Here is an 18,191-nt window from a genome sequence, read left to right as displayed (position 1 = left end):
CAGCATGTATGTAAAAAAGAAGGTGAGGTGTTTCTTGGACAGAAAATGTGGATCAAGATTTGACTAGCCAGAAAGGTGGAAAGGGAACAAAATAGATCTGAGCCGGGCAGAGAGGTTTAATTTGCACATATTTAGAGCTCAATCCCAGTGCCATTGTACGGAGTACAGTGATGAAGCGGTATAAAGACAAGCAATTTATTCCCAACCAAAGCCCTATTGGCAGCCCTGCCGAGACTCGGGTCAGGAAGTGGTGTGCCGAAAAATAAGGTGTCAAGCGCAGAGGCTGGCAAGGCGGGCAAGGCGGGGTGAGATCCCGACGGTTAATCTGATTACCTAAGACAACCAACGGGCTGGCAGGGATTAAGTCGGGTCAATGGACCCTTTCAAATGCTTGTCGGGCATCGTTTTAAGAATGACTCTGATTACAGTGGGCAAGCTAGCTGCCGTACATCGAACAGCTTATTTTATTTCGTTTATTTGAGCCTCCAACGTATCGTAGCAACAAATCGTGTTTGTGGGGGTGAAAATGTCTCAAGCTACGTACAGTACTCCTTGGTAAAGAGAAGAGAAAAAAAAGTTGAAGGCGGTGTGTCTGGCCTGGACATTGTCTTGCATTCTTTATGTCTTGGCACGGTAGCTTAGCAACTGCGTCACCCTCCAACCCCACTGCACCTGCTGCTACTGGTACTTGCTGATTATCACTTCCCCCGCCCGATATGCTGGGTCAACCCCGCCAGCACCGATCCAGGTGTCAAGCTAACGCGGTGCGGTGCACGATGTCGCGCCATTTGAGATCGTACCGAGGACGCATATCATCCATTTATCGCCCCGGCTGCCGGTTGGGTTGACAGGAGCTGCTTATCACTTCGTAGAGCTGAGGTACCTTTCATGAGCTAGCTGCCACTTGCTAGCTGTATGCTCGACCCTGCAATTTGATTGCTTGCCTCAAGCGGGAGAGAAAACAACAGAGTCACGTTATTATTCTCTCTATCTAGGTACCTTACAGATACACCACCCCCCAACCTCAGCATCTTCGCCATCAAGCACCCTAGGCAGCGGCCTCAAATAACCATGTCGAGGTCGCTGCTCTCGGCGCACCTTGAGCAGATCGCAATCTCATGCCAGGGCATAAATGAACTCCCGTAAGCTGCAGCGACCCCGAAAGATTACATCTTTTACCTCAGTCCCTTACCGTCTGGTCGGTTCCTACATCCTTTCCAAAGGTGGTCGGCTCCGCTTCGGGCAGCAATGCAAGAGGGATGAGCGCCAAATAGCCAACCACCCATAACAGGGGTTACCACCCTACTTTTCGACTGCCTGGAGACCAGGGCGACAGAAAGATCACTGATAACAAAGTATAATTTATTAACCTCGCCAAAATCCCGCAACGGCTATCCAGATTTCCACCCCCAAAGATCTTCACCAACGCCCTGCTCGCCAGCGATGACATCACCTCACTGATCCGGGATACCGAGACTCATGAGCGCGCCCTCTTCTCCGTTCCGCCGCCGCCTCCCCAGCAGCAGCAACAACAACCGCGACGAACTCCGGCCCTAGAAGACGATCCCGATGCCCGCGGAAAGACCAAGCGTCGGCAAACCGTCTTCAATGTTGCGGCAGGCGAAGTGACGACGGGACCTCCGCCGGGCCACCGGAACGCTGTGAGCGCGCGCCGTAACACCGCCGTGGCCGCCGTTTTGGGAGGCGACCTACACGGTCAGATCACGCGTGGCAGCCACGGCGGCGGCGAGGTCGACATCGAGGTCTTGCTGCGCGGTGCTGAGAAGCTGTGCCACGTCTACCCGCTGCCCGGCGCACTTGAGCGCATACCCGAAATGCGCCAGAAGTATGCGCATCAGCGTAACACGCTTGCCTACTACGAGGCCCGCGTAGCGGAGCAGACCTCGCGGCTGGAGCGCATGAACAGGGATAGGTATGCGGATGAGGACGACACGCAGGATGTTGAGGAGGCTGAGGATCAGGGAGATAATGACGGCTTGACGGAAGAGGATCTGAGGAGAGAAGAGGAGGAGGTGCGCGAGCTCGACACAAAGAAAAAGGAGCTGCAACAGCGGTTGAAGGCTATGGATAAAGATCTCGGTGGACTCTTGAACATTTGATCAGCAAGGGCCATGTTTGTTCAATTTGACTAGTGATACCCTGGAATCAAATTTCCAACGTTTTCAACACGGGACAGTACTCTAGTGGGATCGAATTAGCACCGAAGCGACGAGTCGGTTGCCGGAGCCGCGCCGCCTGCACTCTTTTTAGCCCTGGAGAACTGTTCCAGGAAGGCCGGGACCTCCTGCGCGCCACCAATCTCGTACTTGTCGTTGATGACAAAGTGCGGCACGCCCGAGATGCCCTTGCGGTATGCGTTGTCCACCTCGACGTCAACCTCGGCGCCGCCCTTGCCCGTCTCCAACCACTCCCTCGCCTCCTTGGGATCCAACCCGCCGACCTCGGCGGCCTTGGTCAGCATGTCGAAGCTGGTGATGTTGCCCCCTTGCTCAAAGTACGACTTGAAGACGGCCTCGACAACCTGGTTCTGGCGCTCCGACCCTTTGGTCTTGGCCAGCTGCAGCAGCCGGTGCGAGTCGCGCGTGTTGCCCAGCATGCCCGAAAAGGTAAAGTTTATTCCCTCCCCCTTGCCCGTGGCGGCGAGGCGGGCGTGCAGCATGGGCACGCGATCGGCGCCGAACTTGCGGATCACGTGCTCGGTCGACGGCGTGGCCGTCTTGGGCAGCGTCGGGTCCAGGTAGAAGGGGTGCCACGTCACAGTGAAGGTGTCGTCGGCGCCACCCGGGACCGTCTTTTTGTAGACATCTATGGCTTTTTCAAGACGGCGCTTGCCCACGAAGCACTTTGGTGGTTGGGTGGTGTTAGCCTTTTTTTCTCCTGTTCTTTTGTTGGTGCAGGTCGAAAGGTGCTGCGACCGTTTTAGGTATGGTATTTAAAAGTCACTTACAAAGGGGCAGATGGTGTCCGAGATCACCTTGATAGTAAAGTTGACCATTTTTACGATTGGTAAAGAAACGACTGTATTGTAGGGCAGCTCGGTTTACATGAAGATTTTCTTCAATTATACAAAGAAGCCCAGGGACTCCGGGTGCTCTATTATATAGGTCCGGTACTCGCAAAGCTGTATTTCGCCATTTTGCTCCAGGAACCAATATTGCAACTTGCCCCACCCATTCCGCGAAACAAGATGAAATGGATGATTACCAATCAGTCGACGACACCTTTGTTTGAGATATTGCCTCAATTGTGTACTCCTGCCGAGATACAGTAGAATAAATCGTCCAGGCTTGGGAGATATTTACAAATGCAAGACCCGGGTAGGTAGATATTTGTTTACTCGCGGCTGGTCTACCCTTCTCTTGGCGTTGAGCATATGCGTCTCAACAGTTCCGCGAAAGAATTTAGCAAAAGCCGCCTTGGCCGCGTGCATCCGACGCGGCAAAGCGTAGGTCTCTGTTACAATGTACGGTACAGTACGTGGTGTGGTGGGGGACAGGGTGTGAATGTAGCAGCGTAGGGGAATGACGAAACAATGTGCGGCAGATGTGGGGCACATGCCAAAGTGCCCGTAGCGGGGGGGTTCAATGTCACGAAAAAGCGCGTCCGAGTTTCGCGCTGGGCGCGGACAGGGGCTCAGAATTAATTGATAGCTTGTCTGTTTTGGGAAATTCCACCATGGCAAGCCAATACTCTTCCTCAAACAAAACCACTTTGTACAAACCCAAAAACCAAGAAACAAGTGACTTTCTTAGGAGCGATCGATTATAGATTGATATATAATCCACGGGAGAGCCTTGCTCTTCGGATCCAACCATGAACCAACAAGAGCAGTCACGTTACGAAACCCAATCCCAGAAGCTGCGAGCAGAGCTCAAGACATGGGAAACGACGTTTGCAAAGACGCACGAAGGCAAGAAGCCGTCGCGGTCAGATATCAAGGCAGCTCCTGAAATCGGTATGATATTTCTACTAATATGTCTGCCTGCTATTGTATTGCTCACAAAACTAATGAAATTCCTTGTTTTCCCAAAATATAGCACAAAAATACAAAGAATACAACAGGATTCGGGACATACTTTCAGGCAAGATCGTCGTCCCCGCGGCAGCAACAACGACAACAGAAACCCAAGCACAAAAACCACAACCGCAGTTCCCAACCCCTAGAAAGCGCAAGTCCACCGATACCCTTTCCCTGTACGACCAGACCACCCCTTCCAAACGTACCAGGCCGACCTCGACACCCTTGAAGCGCATCGCAACCCACAGCTCCGCCCTCACCACACCCTCCACGGCGCGCAAGCTCTTTGGCACGCCCGGAAGCAGCGCCGTAAACGTTCCCACGTCCATCGGCCCCACGCCTCAGCGCGATGGCCGCGTTCTAGGTCTTTTTGACCTGCTGACCGCGTCGCCCGCAGAGACGCGGACGCCGTCTAAGCGCACCGGCACCATCCCCGTGGCCACGCCGAGGCGGGGTGGCGCCACCATCAACGCGGCGGACCCGGGGTCGTCTCTTTCCGCCGCACGGCTGGCCCGTACGCCCGTATCGTCGGGACGCCGGCATGTGTTGGACGGTTTCACGACGCCGCTGAGCCGGCGGGACGGTAACTCCTCCACCGTTGCCAACGCTGGGTTGGCCAGGACGCCCACTTCAAAAACGCCGTCCAAGTCAGATTTTGCCACGCCGCAATTCCTCAGACGCCTGCCTCCCGCGCCTGTTCCGACGCGCCTGGACGAGAACGGCGAGTCTGTGCCAGCCCTGGAGGACGACGACTATGACTACGAGGCCGAGGAAGCGCGTCGCTACGCCGCCCGCCTGCCACGGAAGCCGCTCGTCAGGGGTCTGAGCAGCGTCGTGGCCAGCCTGCGCAAAATGGAAGAGGAAAAGCACGACGACGACATGGATGCGCTTCGCGAAATGGAGGCGGAAGAGCTAGGCTTCGCCCCAGTTAAGACGAAAGCGAAGCCGGCAGCTACGGTGGCGGAGACTGGTAACAAGGATGGAGGCGTAGCCGGTGAGGACGTTCCGAGAGAGGTCCTGGTGGCCGACAGCCAGGTCATGCCCACGAACCTCCTCGGCGGCTTCGACGATGAGGCCATCTACGACAGCCCCGACGAAGAAGGCCGCAGGGGTGGTCTCGACCGCAATGGCCAGCCGCTCCGCGTCTTCAAGAAGAAGGGACAGAAGCGCACGACCCGCCGGGCTAACATGCGGCCCGTACGGAGTAAACGGCCTGCAAGCACTGCCGTCGCCGCCGAGGACAGTGCCTCGGAGGAGGATGACAACGTCATACCCGAGACCCAGCACCAACTCGACGGCCCCTTGCCTGAGGATGCGGACGAGCTGTCGCTGCCGTCCGGGTCTGAGTTTGATGGCGAGGAGGGCGAAGATGACGCAGGTCGCAAGCAGAGCCAGGGGAAGAAGGGGAGGGGTAAAGCCAAGGCCAAGACGGCAGGGCCTGGGAAGGAGGACAATGAAGGCAAGGAGGGCGGCACGGTCAAGCGTGCCATCAAAAAGGTCAGCGCCGTGGCTCACCAGAACTTCAGGAGACTTAAGCTGCGCAATAATGGCGCCAAGGGAGGTCCTGGCTTCAACAGCAAGTTCAGGAGGCGTCGCTGAAGGACGAATTTTTAGTTTGCATGATGAGTTTGGGATTTTGGCGTACTGGCTTTTTGTTTAAAGGAGTACATGGAATTGGGAATGAACCTAGGGGACTTGATGTTGCATTAAGAGCTGGGTCTGTTGGTATTTTGGCATGTGCTTGGGCAAGGCGAGCGGATATGTTGCATAGCTGGAGTGACTGGAAAACCAGTCCTACACGATGATGAAATGATGTTTCTTTTTTTCCCTCACACACCAGATGTTTAAGTTTGACTTCACTGTACAATCAATCAGAATGATCAAGGTGTCAGGTATGTGATGTTATATTGAAGAAATCAAATGTAAAAACGCTAAGTAGCGTGTTCGAAAATGGTATCATTAAGAGAAGAGAATAAAGAAGATCAACATCTATGAAGGCTCGCACGCTAACTTTTTTGACGGCGCCAGGATAAACAAATGAAATCAGTTGCCAAAATAAGAAAGACTAGGGAACACACTACCACAAGACTCATCCGGCCAGGGACAGACTAGCATACCCAGCACCGGATCCCCCAACATCAGCCCAGCTTGATGTTTCGACGGCATCCTTGGCACTAGGTTATGTCGCGGTGGTCTTTGGCTTGTGGTGTGAGATTACGGTGACTTCGATGAACTCGGCCGTGTGGGTCTTGGAGTAGGTCGAAGTCGTAAAGGTAGGCGTCTCAGTCGTAGTCGCTGCCTTTGTGGTAGAAGGCGTTGGCGAGGGGGGTGGAGGCGAAGATGAGGATGGGGTTGTTGTTGTTGGTGTTTGGGGTGTGGTGACTGTGGTTGTGGTTGGGGTCGGGGTCTTTGTGCTTGACGACGGGGTTGGTGGAGGAGGGGGAACCGTCGTCGTTGTGGTTGTGGGAGTAGTTGCAGGTATAGCAGCAGTGGCAGTAGTGTTCGCCGCTGCAGTTGAAGACAAAGACGTCGAAGACGACGGCAACGACGGAGGCCTGCCGGCCGCGCCGCCCAAAACCGAGCTGGCAAAGGAAGGCTCATAGCAGTCGACAAAGATGCCGAGGGTGGTGTTCATGGGCAAACCGAAGCAGCTGAGCTGCTTGGAAGTGCAATCCTGCCACATTTGGTAGCGGTTGTCTTCGCAGACGTGCAAATCGCCGGCGATGCAGGCAGTTTGTCCCGAGGTGCACGCCGACTTCTCGTCGAGTGTGCTGGACAACTGGTTGTAGTTCCTGGCGTAGCGCATGTTGGTCTGGTAGTCGGTAGGCGAGACTGTGGCCGTGGCTGAGGCTGTGGGGATCTTCACCATGAAGATGGCTGTCGGTACCCGGGCGTTGGGGGTTCCAGTAGGAATCTCTGTGTTTTGACGCAAAACAGTTGTCGGCGCCTGAGATGCTGGCGGCGAGACGGACTGGGTGGAAGGTGTCCCAGCTGATGCAGAGTCGGTGGGAGTTGGGGTTACTGTCACGAAGACCGTGGGCGTGGTGACGACTAGAGTCACAGTCGACTCGGCTTCGGTCGGCGCGATCAAAGTATTGGTCGGCCCTGTCGACAGTTCTGTCGACGGCCTCAGGGTAACATACACGGTTGTTGTTTCGACACTGACTCTGGCCGTCGATGGCAGCGCCGTAGAGTTGCCAGTCGCAAGAACAGTAGTGCTGTCTGAGGAGCTCTCTACGTCTGAAGAAGTCCTGACCGTGGCAGTCGTTCCATTTACCGGAGTGGTCCTGGCTGTGGTGGCGGCATCAGTGACTGGCGTAGTCCTGATCCTGGCAGTCGTTGAAGTGACTGGAGTAGCCGCCTCTGTTGTGTTTTGCGCAGTGGTAGTAGTCAATGGTGTCGTACTAGGAGACGTCAACGGCAACGCTGTGGTAATGTCAGTGGTGCCGTTTTGCGCAGTTGCAGTCGTTAGCAGCGTCGTGCTAGGAGACGCCGTCGTCGACGCTGTGCTAGTGTTAGTAGTGCCTGCAACTGTGGTTGAGGCCGATGATGCAAAGGTCGTTGGCAGGACGGCAGCACCACTCTCGGGTTGTGGGGCTGGTCCCAGGCTGCCTAGGTTGAGGGTACGCGAGAAAGTTGGCGTTGGGGTGCCGAGAGCAGGAGTTGTCGACAAAGGCGATGTGGTCGTCACCGCCGCAGTAGTAGGTGTGGTAGAAGAAGCCTCATCCGTCGAAGCAACGGCATTGTCCGAGGGTTGGATGGGAAACTCAAAGAAGACCTCTGTAGTTGAAGGGGCTTTCGCTGGAGCTGCAGATGTGGATGCCCCTGAGTCGAGCAGGTTTGGATCATGAAATCCGCTTGCTACGCTATTTTGCCTGGCTACAACTCGCTCTTGCGGCGTCCTCCTGAAAATAAGCCCTGCTTCTGAGGGGACCGCCAGCAGCAGCGGTAGTACCAATGTTGGAAGATGCATGCTTGCTTTTTTTCTCTCTTTTTTTCTGAATGAATGAACGTCTTTGGCTTATGCTATTCGTTGTCCTGTTTCTTTGGTGTTGTTTGGTTTGGCTGAACGAGTGCCTGTATCTCCGAAAGAGTACAGTCTTGATGTACTTGGGAAAAGTGCAGATGGTGGTGTTTGGTATGGAAAACAACAAAAAATTTAGAACAAAAAGTCCGGAAGCGTCCTGGAAGGGGAGGGAGCTTCGAGTCAACGCTAAATAAGGGTACTCTCACAGAGAGTCCCGTCGAGTTGAATGGAATCCGTCTTCGTCGAGAAGTGTCGGATCAAAGGGGTGACAAAAAGCGTAGAAGAATGGTGAACAAAGAACTTGTAGTGTTTCGGTTCTAGAACTAAACTAGAACTTTGTTGATTGTAAGAAACAAAGAAAGTCCAAAGGGATCGACACAACTCGGTAACGAAGAACTAGAGTTGGGAAAGATTTACAGCAGGACAAAGAAGGAAAAAATGGAATCAAGTTCCAGAACCAGACACGCGCAGGGTGAAGATGGATGATATGAGCCGCAGTTCCAAGTGATTCACCAAGGAGCCATGACCACTCACTGGTTGGCTGGCTAAACTAGATGCCGAGCCTTGAGTGACATTGAATTACAAAACCTCATTTCCATAGCCGCGAGTGACTACGGACTGGCCGCGAGCCCCGGACACGACAATTCCCGATCAAGCCTTGGGAGGTCACCTCCTGCGGCTGTGCCCTATCACTTGATGGGTTATTCGTAATGGCGTGGCTCCAGCCGGTCAGTCCACGGATTTTTCTTTCGATATTAGACCAGGGAGCTGGTCAAAAAATGGCATGAAACACGAGACAGAGCTACTAGTGAACAGCAAAAGCCTAGGCAGAGCGCTTGACGATCAACGATGTCCAATTGCCGGCCGGGTATGTGGCTCCGCGAGCGCGTCAGGGGGGTGGTTTGCAAAACCCTGCCCGCATGCTGGTTTGTCGATCCGCACGCGCGGCAACGTTTTAATTGCGGGAGAGGGGCTTGTCGTTTGGCCACGCATGGTCTAGATTTCAAACCCGGTTCGATTTGCTCTTGCTCTTTTCATTTCCGCTCGAGGAAAATAAGAACAAAAAAAAGAAAGGGAACAAAGAGTCACAAACGTTGTCGATTTAGGCGCCTCCCGGTGCTATAATTGGCAGCTTCGGGAAATGTGGGGCCTTCTTTCGGAGCTTCTCAGCCAATTGCCGGGTGGGCGCTAGTCCAACCTGCGATCTCTGTGGACACTCATTTTTGTTACTCCGCACCGACAGGCCTGGTGCTTTTATTGTACTGCATATTGGGCAAGAAACACTTGCTGACCGCCAATGATTGTGTCAGCAATACACCGAAAAAGCAGCCAAGGCTTGATCTGAACCCCTGCTGCAGGCCACTCATCAATGGTAGTCTCTTGCTATAAGTAGCAACATAATAGACTGTGACTACCTAGGCATTCATTGTCTGTACAGATTGAATTCTCGACTCCGTGCCAATTTGCATACTAATATATAAGTCAGAGAGACCATGATCTATATACTATAAACTTCTGGAGACATGATTTTGCCTCCCTTCCATTTCTATGCCCTCGTGCAAAAAAAAAAAAAAAAAAAAAAAAAAAAAGAAGTACAATCTAATCGCAATGCTCTATGCCTCATGGGTTCATTTTGGACTCAATCTTGCTCCAAACGGACAGCGCAGAACAATCTTGTGTTTTCCAGGACAATGATGTCACTACTCCTTTGCTATGCAGAAAAAAGACAAAGCAGGTGCTGTAAATGCCTCAACGAAAAGAAATGCATCTGAACAAGATATGAGCGGATGCCAAACAAATCAGTTCTACCGAACAATATGTAGAGTTAAGTAATGAAAACAACTATTTTCGTCAATATCATGTTAATATGAGAATAATTATAAACCACCGCCGTCGTGATAGAAGAGGGTATGCGATTAGCTTCTCCATCACACATCAGTAGTGCGACAGTTTCGAAAGCTTCAAGGGATGTACCCGGGCGGCATCGGACTCGTTGTCGCTGTCAATGAGAATCTCATCCAGTTTCCGCTTCCACTGGGAACTGGTGACGCTTTGCATATCTGATGCATCATCCTCTATGGTCAAATCGATGGTAGCCGTCGCAATCGCCCGCACGCCTTGGGACCGCACCTGGGCTGACAATGTGGCCCCACCCGGCGTCATTGACACTGCCGCCGAGAGCTTGTGTGAACCTGTTTCGAGGGTGCCGTTGGCCACCGTCGCAACATGTACTGGAGCTAGTCTGGGCTCCTCTGTCTCTGTCCCGAGGGCAGGCTGGATGGCAGGATGAAGTGGTACCTGCAAATCTCCCTCAATGGAAACGACAGCCTGCGCCGCTGCGTCTTCGTCGTCGTCATCATCGTACAAATTTCCAAAGTAGGCTCTCCTGAGCTCTAACCCCAGCGCCAAAGCAGCCTGCCGCGCCACGCTGTTGCCAACGAGCTTCCACCGGTCCCTGAATTGGCCGACCAAAACCTCATTGTCCGGAACGCCCTGCGCCCGGCGGACCTCCATGATGGTCAAAGTCCGTTGCTCACTGGGGTGGATTTGGCATCCAGTCCGGGAATCCGTATGGTTCGGAGTGGTGGTTATTGTCTGGAACAGCTTATTTGGTGATAAGCGAGACCAGCCTCTCCCGCATCTTGTTCGTTCCGCTGTGAGCGTGTCTGCCGGGAAGATTTGCCGCTCTGCCTCCGTTATTCTTCCTGTCTGGTAGGCTTGAACGAAGCCAATTCCGTAAGGAGTTACAGGGATATGGGCGATTCGTACTTGTGCAACGAACGATTCTTTGTTTGGGCGGTGATCCGGAAAAGGGATGCAAATTTGTCTTCCATCACCTATTTTAGGCAAGTCATCGATGGCCTCACCACTGGTAACATATCGGAACGCTGTGCTGGAAAACTGGCGTTCGACAAAGCGTTCACCATTATTCAGGTATCCGATAGCCCTGCTTGGGATAGCTGCAGTATGCGAATGAGATCTCGTCGGTATTTGAGGCAGTTGAAAATCGGCACGGGCAAAAGACAAAAATATCCTCGACCGCTGTTGAGGTGCACCATACGACCAAGCGTCACCCAGGATGATCTGTACTTGATAGCCTAACCCGACGAGCGCACAAAACAATTGAGAGAGGTAATCGCAATCTGGCCTGACATTGGCGTTGACCATATTCGTAACGTTTTCCAACAGTCCGTATTTTGGCCGGTAAAAGTCCACAAACGATGCAAAGCTTGCGACAAGTGACCGATTTTTCACTTGTCGGTCGTCGCTTTTGTTGACCGTTAAAAGGGAGAAGCCTTGACATGGTGAACCGCCGGATATGAATTCTACTTCCCCACGTGAGGGGACAGAGCCATCTAGGACAGAGCCATCTAGGACAGAGCCATCTAGGACAGAGCCATCTAGGACAGAGCCATCTCTTTTGAGAGCCTTTTCGAGCAATAAGTCGACTGATCCTAGAAAAGGCTTGACAGCGCTTTTATCATTGGTATTGGCCATATACGTATGTATCGCATTTGTCCAAATGTCATTGACCCATTTAACCTCAACTGCGCCGCCTTCCTCAATACCACGGCCCAGATTTCCGCAACCAGCAAACAGGTCCAAGCCACGTAGAGGTTTGGGCTTTGACTTGCGCCTGCCCTGTTTTTGAGGCAAAAAACCCTGCTTGAATATTGGAGGCACCTCTGTCATCGCAACGAGGCTCGCATCGGTCTCAAGTTTGAATCTGATGAAGAAGCAGTTTCCTGTACCCCGTCTATCATACGGTGTGGGAATAACTTGAGGGTTGTTGGTAAAGACACGGATAGTACAAGGACTTCGAATATCGCTGGCGGGCAGTCGAATGATCTCTTCGGTATAAATAAGCTCGTTGGGTGGTGCGGAGGATGACGGGTCCACTTCGGCACGTCTCGAAAGCCTCCTAAAATTGGCCGTTCCATGTTCAAAAAAGCCTGTGATAACATAAGGCTCAAGCCTGGATTTGTCGCCTGCGAGGACCGTTTCGCCAATTTCGTACTTGATGGGTTGCGCCTCCTCATCGCAAAACATATGCGATTTTTGCAGAGTAATCCAGCGCCGTTCCTCGTTATCATAGGACTGTCGGACAAAGAACTCATCAGAACTCTTTTCGTCTCCGGACCATGCCACGGAATGCTTTGCCAGGATTTCGCTAGCTAAAAACGGATCGTCTCCTCTACGATGGCAGCTGCAGTGGTTGAGCGACAGAAAGAGTTCGTTTGGCCAGGGGTACGTGCCTCGATTGCACGGGGTATCGTGGGGTGAATAAAGCCATTTGATATGGAACCTCGTTTCGCCTCGTGAAGGTTTGACGACTTGTTGCACAAGACCAAACCACCTTGTATTTCCATGGCCTTTCTTCCATTTGCTGCCCTCGCCGTCAGGCTTGCGAGAAATGACATCGCCGATCCGAATATTATCGATGAGGGTTTTTCGGTCCAGGGTTACATGTCTAGTGTCATCATTTCTTCCATTCGGAACGCTTCCTGCCTCCTTCCCCGTCCCAGCCAGGGTAAGTTGTTCAGTCGGATTTACCTTTTTTAATAGGTGCCCGCTTTCCATGTGCCGGAACAAATCGTAGACATACGGCGTCACAACCGTCAAGTTGTCTTTGCCTTCCTGTGCCCGGTATTGATCCAACGTTAAAACTTCCTTGAAAAGACGCAAGCTCCGGCAGACCTTTGGTTCAAGAACACCATTGGCTTCCTTCCATAAAAATTCAGCGTGTACGGCCACGTCGGACCTAAAGTCCTTCATGGGGTGCTGATCAAACCAGGCCTTGAAAGCCGGCGAAAGACCGTGGACATGATCAAGCCAACTTGCGAACTCGCTGCGAAAGCTGTGAATTCCGATGTTTTCTGGTACAACTCTTTTCGATATCTTGTTCTCAATAAAATTGATAACGTGCTTGGCTAGGTCGGCTAACCAAAGAAAAGGCTTATACAGTCGCACATATTCGAACCCTGGATTCCGCAGCTTGTACCAAGCACCAGCCTTTTTGCGGCTTTGCAGTTTCGACTGTATCCATACAGCACCGTCAATGCTTGGAGAATCCAGACCATAATTGCCGATGGAGCACCATCCGAAAGGTACAGATTCCAAGTAGTACTTGGAATTGCCGCGGGTAAGCCACCCATTGAAATACAGTGTGGTATTCCCTATTTTGAACAGATCCTGCAAACCACAGAGTTCATATTTATGTCGGTGAGCCAAGGTGTAAAAGGCGAAGTCATCCAGATAGATTTCGTCCTCATCCTCCTCCTCTGCCTTTGCGTCGTGCTTGGCCTTGAGACGTGCCTGCCTCTCAAGTATGTCCAAAGCCCTGCCCTCTGTGATCGGGACTTGCGCTTTCGTGCATTGCTCAGTCTCGGGGTCGTAGATCTTGTACATGGAGCTCGGTATCGACAATGTGCTTGGCGGCAATTCCACGGACACTAATGAATCTTGTTTTACAGATGTGTCGCTTGGTAGCTCCTCTGCATCGCTCTGGCTTCCGGCATCAGATTCTGAGATGGTTGTGCTGAAATCCCGAGTGGGCGCAGGCGGACTGCTCCAGCCAAGGATTTCGGTCGGGTCTCGATCAGGCGCACGTCGAATACCATCGGGCGTCTGGAGAGAAGACTAAAAGATACTAGTTAAAATACAGCCTTGGGCTAGGAGCAATGATCACAGGGCGACACCAACCGGTCGCGGCTGACTTGACGGGCGATGGCCCAAGAAGCTTCCTTCAAGCCGGTTTGGTGACACTTTTTGAGGGCTCAAGGTGATGTCCGCAGGTGCGTCAGGGAGCTCGTCGGCCGACTCGTCGTCATACCAAGGCGACATGCCAAGCTCGTCGGCCCAATCCTCAAGAAACGGTGGCATGGCGATATCATGACAAATTTGGGGACAAGAAAACTCTTCGTTCTAAAATTTTGAATGTTTGAAACAAAGCCCACATTTGTGCCGGTCCCGAAAAAACGATTTGAGTGTCAAAGATATTGGATGCTGCGTCCGCGCAACATGCCGAAGTTGGGGTGGGATTCACGAGGCGCAAAAGTAAACGTAAACAAATCTGAGTGTAGAGGTTGGTTCCGTTCAAGGATGCAAACGTAAACAGTAGCCAAAACTAGCAGCTGCAAGGCAACAAGGCCCACTGAATGCACTCTAATTTGGAAACTGGCGTGAATCAGGTCTGATGGTCAAGGTGAGAAATATCTAGGCGGTTCAGCGGGCGCCCAATTTTTGAATGCGACGCCGCGATGCAAAAATAGGTACGCGTGCGCGGGGTGGAAGAAAGCGCGTGCTAAAGTAGGTAATTATAACTTTGACAGGGGGTCCACACGGTCCAACCCCCAAGTAATTAGAAAATAAGAAGCATGATCCCTGTGAAAGCCGGGGTCGAATGAATTGACCAATCAAAAAGGTCAGGTACCTGAGCTCCCGAGCTTACTTTGACCTGCGAAATGCCTACTGTTTGCAGAAACTGGACCCAACTCATGTGATGTTGAAGTGAATATTGACAGGCAAATGTTATTTCAGAGAAAGAACGAAAGAAACTGAAAAATTGACAGAGGGAGGTCATATACAAACCTCGTTCCCTCTGAACCATTTGGAACTTCTCGTGTCGTACAAAGTTAGGGTGGGGCTGCAGCTGACGTTTTTGAAATACACCGAAAAAGGCAAAGCACAAGAGCATGACACAGGCAAGGAACATGCTAGGGACTGCAATTGATTGAATTCACAAGTACTAGCCAACAAATATCAGCACATGAATCTACTTTTCCCGTCTGATCCCAGTTTTTGATATGTTACTTCTTCTCCTGGCATTGCCTATCTATCTTACTTTATATAACACATATTACTTTTATACAACAAAATACAAGATGCAGAGGCCCTGCTCGCTAATTGTACATGGCCCGTTATTTCCGCCCCCGTCGTTGAGCCACTTCCCAAAAGGCGGCCTCGTCGCCACGATAACGCTCTGCATCCATGAAGCTCGCCACGTCTTCATCGTCCGGCCACGACCAGGCCAGGCCCTTTTCCTCGCTAATCTTAATCACCCGAGCCTTGAGCGCATCCATTGTCTCTGGCGGCACCTGGTGTGACATGTAGGACTTGAACATGAGCAGAGAAATGTACAGACGCTCATGGTCCGGGTGTTCCGGATCTCTTGCAGTATCGAGCAGCTCCTCCCGTCCGTCCTCCCCGAGACCTTCGCTGATGATCCATTCGATCCGGGTGAGCAGCTCGTCGTGGTCGCCGAGGTACGCAAGGGTCCGGAAGTAGGAACGAACCTGCACAGGGCCTAATCGGTAGCCGAACGATGGCAGTTTGAGAAAGTGGCTTCGCTGGTCTTTGTCAGTATTGATGCGCTGCGAAAGTTTCGCGGCCGCAGCTTTGAGTGTTGCGTGGGCATCGTCGATCACGTCGTCAAACCATTTGGACTGTCCTCTCTGGAAGTTGATGGCGGTGATGGCACGACGCAGAATGAGACAGAGTTTGTCAAACATTACAATGTCCACAATTCCTGTAGTTTTGTGCACATGATGAAAAACACGCATGAAAATTCGCAATGCGTGTATGCGGTTTTCTATCTCGTACGCCCCTGGTGGCAGACCTCCAGGTTGAGGCAAGACCGCAATTGCAGGGCGAGCCAGAGCGTCGAAGATGACGTGCCAGACCGACATATTTGAGTTTTTTTCGTGTCCCATCCTAATTCTTGTAATGTTGATAAGGTTTTCCATGCGGTGAAGGTCTGGGTTCTTTCGCGTGAGGCCTTCATGTCTCCAAGAATATGGCAAAGTCCTAGTGACACCTACTGCACTAGCTCGAAAGACATGCAAAGGCATGTTGAGGATATGCTTTACTTCATCCGGTTCATAGTGTTCAGCCGGTTTGCGTCGATCGATAAGCTCGATAAACATACGTGACGCTTGCACGTCCTGTCGACTATCCATTAGGTAGCGTGCAATCTCCTTCAAAGATGTTGCATTCTTCAACAGGACCTGAAGGCAGGGACCAACAGGCCTAATGCCTTGGTTCCGCATCTGCTCGTAGAGCTGTGATGGGTGCGGAGGCTGCAAGCGAGCCTTCTCAAACTCGGTGAGGTTGGCTTCATGGACTGGATGAACCTCAAGACCAGTGCCAGGCAGGGCATCTGGCCTAATAACTTCTCGTGCATACAACTTGAGAAACATCTCGTTATATATGATAGCGCACGGCAAGAGACCTGCTTGTGGCGGTCGCAAAAAGGCCTGCCAGGCCTCCTGCGCATTTCGAGTTGCCTTGATGCTGGCAGCCCAAGGCATAATGACCGACGAACTGGCTTCATCGCCTAATTTGGGCGAAGTAGTGCGGTAGTTTATGAATGGCATCTTTCCAAGAGCTGCGCCGCCGATTATATCCAGAGTTAGGTCGGCGTCCTGGGGAGCATAGCCAGCTTCCCGGGCAAGGATACCCGCCTTAACACTTCTGCTATAGTCGTCTTCGACTGGCCTTTTTTCGTCCAATCCATCCCAAGCCTGCCTGTAAGGGGGCCAGGCTTTGGACAGCCGAGAAGCGGCGAACCGCTCGGGTTTGGACCTTCTCAATCCACCAAGGACTGACCTAATTGCTCTGAAGCCGGCTTGATCAATCACAGGTGGACGTGGCAGCTTCATCGAGAGTGCAAGCATCACCTTTTGAGCTTCCCAATTGTATCTAAGGTTGGCCAGAGGCATAGATCGAGCATTATGGCTGAAGATGACTAGGGCCGCATTGTGGATGTAGTTTTGTCTTTGGCGAACCACCAGCTCCTGGGATATTCCCTTTCTTTCTGGCGGCGTTATTGTCTCAATATAACGCTCCGCGAGCCGGGCTATTGACGGTAAAGATGCAGGCCAAGTGTGGAGGCTATGGCGTGTCATCATGTAGAGCAAGCGGATGAACAGGTTGGGTGGCCACCGATATCGGTACTGTGGGGATGCTTTGTCGAGCTGTGAAACAGAGGTAGCCTCCGGGGGGTTCCTTTCGCAGTCCAGAGATTCAGGCGTTGAGAACTGAGGAAAGACCTCGCCGCAGACTGCTCGAGATATGGAGACATACAATCGACTCAGTGTCACGGGATCGTTGTATTCTCGCCGGAGACTCAATACCTGGAGAATGACGAAAGGGGGCACGGGACGGTCTGTTGAAGAAAGACGGCTAGCCATCTCAACAGGATCTTCAGGTCTCAGGATCCAGAGCCATAATTCAATGTCCTCCATCATGATCCCTTTGCTGGCCAGGAATTCGAGCTTTTGGGCTAGAACTTGCTCCGCGATCAGGTGCTCAGATAAGCCTGTCGGCCGCGCAGTCTCAGCCCGCATCATGTCGACCTGCAAGGCAACGATAGGGAGTCGCGTACTCCGGGACGCAGCGGCGCTTCGCTGGAGGTGATCTTGGCGTTCTGAAGCTCCATATCCTTTGGTGAGCCATTGTCGCAAGACGTAACTCGGAGCCCATTGCTCAAAGTACTTGGAGTCCCATGAGCACAAGGGAGAGTTTTTTGATGGTGATTTTGGGGAGGCATCGTCGTTTTGGCAGTTGCGAGGAACAGGAGGGTTGGACTGAAATGTTCGTGTGCCATCTACAGCGTTGGCGGCAGCCGTGGCAAGCCGGCGAGCGGCATGGAACTAGAAGTTGTGTCAGCGAATCTCTGGGCTATGGCGGTGAGGGGGCGACTCTCTAAGACCGCCTTGCACACATACACAAGGAATTGGTCTCCAAGCATTTGCTCGCAGATACTCCGAGCTATCGACTAAGAATCCGAGTCGAGGTGCGTATCGTCGCAGTGGGAGTGTGCTCAGCAGCATTTGCTGGGACAGAGGCTCATCTTGAAGGGCCGCAGATAGCAGAAAGCTTCAAGGTTTGTGGAGTATCAGAGTGCCTTGAGTAGGTAGACAGGGAATGATTATGCAAGTCCAAAGTACTTCATTTTGCGCTTGCTGCTGGAAATTCAACCATTGAGGTTTTGGATATCTTATCATTGGCAGTTTTAGCTGTAACCCCTGTAGTTGGGTTACATAATCAGCACGGTACCCGCCCACCTGAGTTGCTATGGTACGTACCAGTCGCAGACATGCGACTCTTATCGGCCGACCTAAG

The 18,191-nt window shown here is 52.3% G+C and overlaps 5 protein-coding genes across 5 annotated transcripts; 2 read left to right on the top strand and 3 right to left on the bottom strand.

Moving 5' to 3' along the window:
- Positions 1 to 755: 755 nt before the first annotated feature.
- On the top strand, positions 756 to 3,231 carry MGG_00887 (uncharacterized protein). The gene is made up of 2 exons (XM_003718031.1): positions 756 to 1,142; positions 1,400 to 3,231. Exons 1-2 carry the CDS (start codon positions 1,072 to 1,074, stop codon positions 2,118 to 2,120), a joined length of 792 nt encoding a protein of 263 aa, XP_003718079.1. The 5' UTR covers positions 756 to 1,071; the 3' UTR covers positions 2,121 to 3,231.
- Positions 3,232 to 3,666: 435 nt separating this feature from the next.
- Positions 3,667 to 5,931, top strand: MGG_11473 (DNA replication regulator SLD2). The gene is made up of 2 exons (XM_003718030.1): positions 3,667 to 3,976; positions 4,059 to 5,931. The coding sequence occupies exons 1-2, from the start codon at positions 3,835 to 3,837 to the stop codon at positions 5,636 to 5,638; spliced, it is 1,722 nt and encodes a 573-aa protein (XP_003718078.1). The 5' UTR covers positions 3,667 to 3,834; the 3' UTR covers positions 5,639 to 5,931.
- Positions 5,932 to 6,107: 176 nt separating this feature from the next.
- On the bottom strand, positions 6,108 to 8,395 carry MGG_00888 (uncharacterized protein). Its single transcript, XM_003718029.1, has one exon. It carries the CDS (start codon positions 8,010 to 8,012, stop codon positions 6,219 to 6,221), a length of 1,794 nt encoding a protein of 597 aa, XP_003718077.1. The 5' UTR covers positions 8,013 to 8,395; the 3' UTR covers positions 6,108 to 6,218.
- A 1,270-nt stretch (positions 8,396 to 9,665) lies between these two features.
- Positions 9,666 to 14,314, bottom strand: MGG_00889 (modification methylase DdeI). Its single transcript, XM_003718028.1, has 2 exons — positions 13,770 to 14,314; positions 9,666 to 13,706 (listed from the first exon to the last, which is right to left on the bottom strand). Exons 1-2 carry the CDS (start codon positions 13,947 to 13,949, stop codon positions 10,002 to 10,004), a joined length of 3,885 nt encoding a protein of 1,294 aa, XP_003718076.1. The 5' UTR covers positions 13,950 to 14,314; the 3' UTR covers positions 9,666 to 10,001.
- A 534-nt stretch (positions 14,315 to 14,848) lies between these two features.
- On the bottom strand, positions 14,849 to 18,027 carry MGG_00890 (uncharacterized protein). Its single transcript, XM_003718027.1, has 2 exons — positions 17,795 to 18,027; positions 14,849 to 17,719 (listed from the first exon to the last, which is right to left on the bottom strand). Exons 1-2 carry the CDS (start codon positions 17,897 to 17,899, stop codon positions 14,987 to 14,989), a joined length of 2,838 nt encoding a protein of 945 aa, XP_003718075.1. The 5' UTR covers positions 17,900 to 18,027; the 3' UTR covers positions 14,849 to 14,986.
- Positions 18,028 to 18,191: the final 164 nt, after the last annotated feature.

The sequence above is a fragment of the Pyricularia oryzae genome, chromosome 5 (assembly GCF_000002495.2).
Source record: "Pyricularia oryzae 70-15 chromosome 5, whole genome shotgun sequence".
Taxonomy (NCBI): Eukaryota; Fungi; Ascomycota; class Sordariomycetes; order Magnaporthales; family Pyriculariaceae; genus Pyricularia; species Pyricularia oryzae.
The sequence above is the reverse complement of the archived record's forward strand: the minus strand, read 5'-3'. Positions and strand labels throughout refer to the sequence as shown.

Excerpts from the sequence above, each read along its gene's own strand:
- MGG_00888 (XM_003718029.1), bottom strand. The coding sequence starts at position 8,012 with ATGCATCTTCCAACATTGGTACTACCGCTGCTGCTGGCGGTCCCCTCA.
- MGG_00887 (XM_003718031.1), top strand. The coding sequence starts at position 1,072 with ATGTCGAGGTCGCTGCTCTCGGCGCACCTTGAGCAGATCGCAATCTCA. Across the intron at positions 1,143-1,399 it reads CAGGGCATAAATGAACTCCC|ATTTCCACCCCCAAAGATCT; the intron begins GTAAGCTGCAGC and ends ACGGCTATCCAG.
- MGG_00889 (XM_003718028.1), bottom strand. The coding sequence starts at position 13,949 with ATGCCACCGTTTCTTGAGGATTGGGCCGACGAGCTTGGCATGTCGCCT. Across the intron at positions 13,707-13,769 it reads CGTCAAGTCAGCCGCGACCG|TCTTCTCTCCAGACGCCCGA; the intron begins GTTGGTGTCGCC and ends AGTATCTTTTAG.
- MGG_00890 (XM_003718027.1), bottom strand. The coding sequence starts at position 17,899 with ATGCTGCTGAGCACACTCCCACTGCGACGATACGCACCTCGACTCGGA. Across the intron at positions 17,720-17,794 it reads CTTGGAGACCAATTCCTTGT|TTCCATGCCGCTCGCCGGCT; the intron begins GTATGTGTGCAA and ends CACAACTTCTAG.
- MGG_11473 (XM_003718030.1), top strand. The coding sequence starts at position 3,835 with ATGAACCAACAAGAGCAGTCACGTTACGAAACCCAATCCCAGAAGCTG. Across the intron at positions 3,977-4,058 it reads CAAGGCAGCTCCTGAAATCG|CACAAAAATACAAAGAATAC; the intron begins GTATGATATTTC and ends CCCAAAATATAG.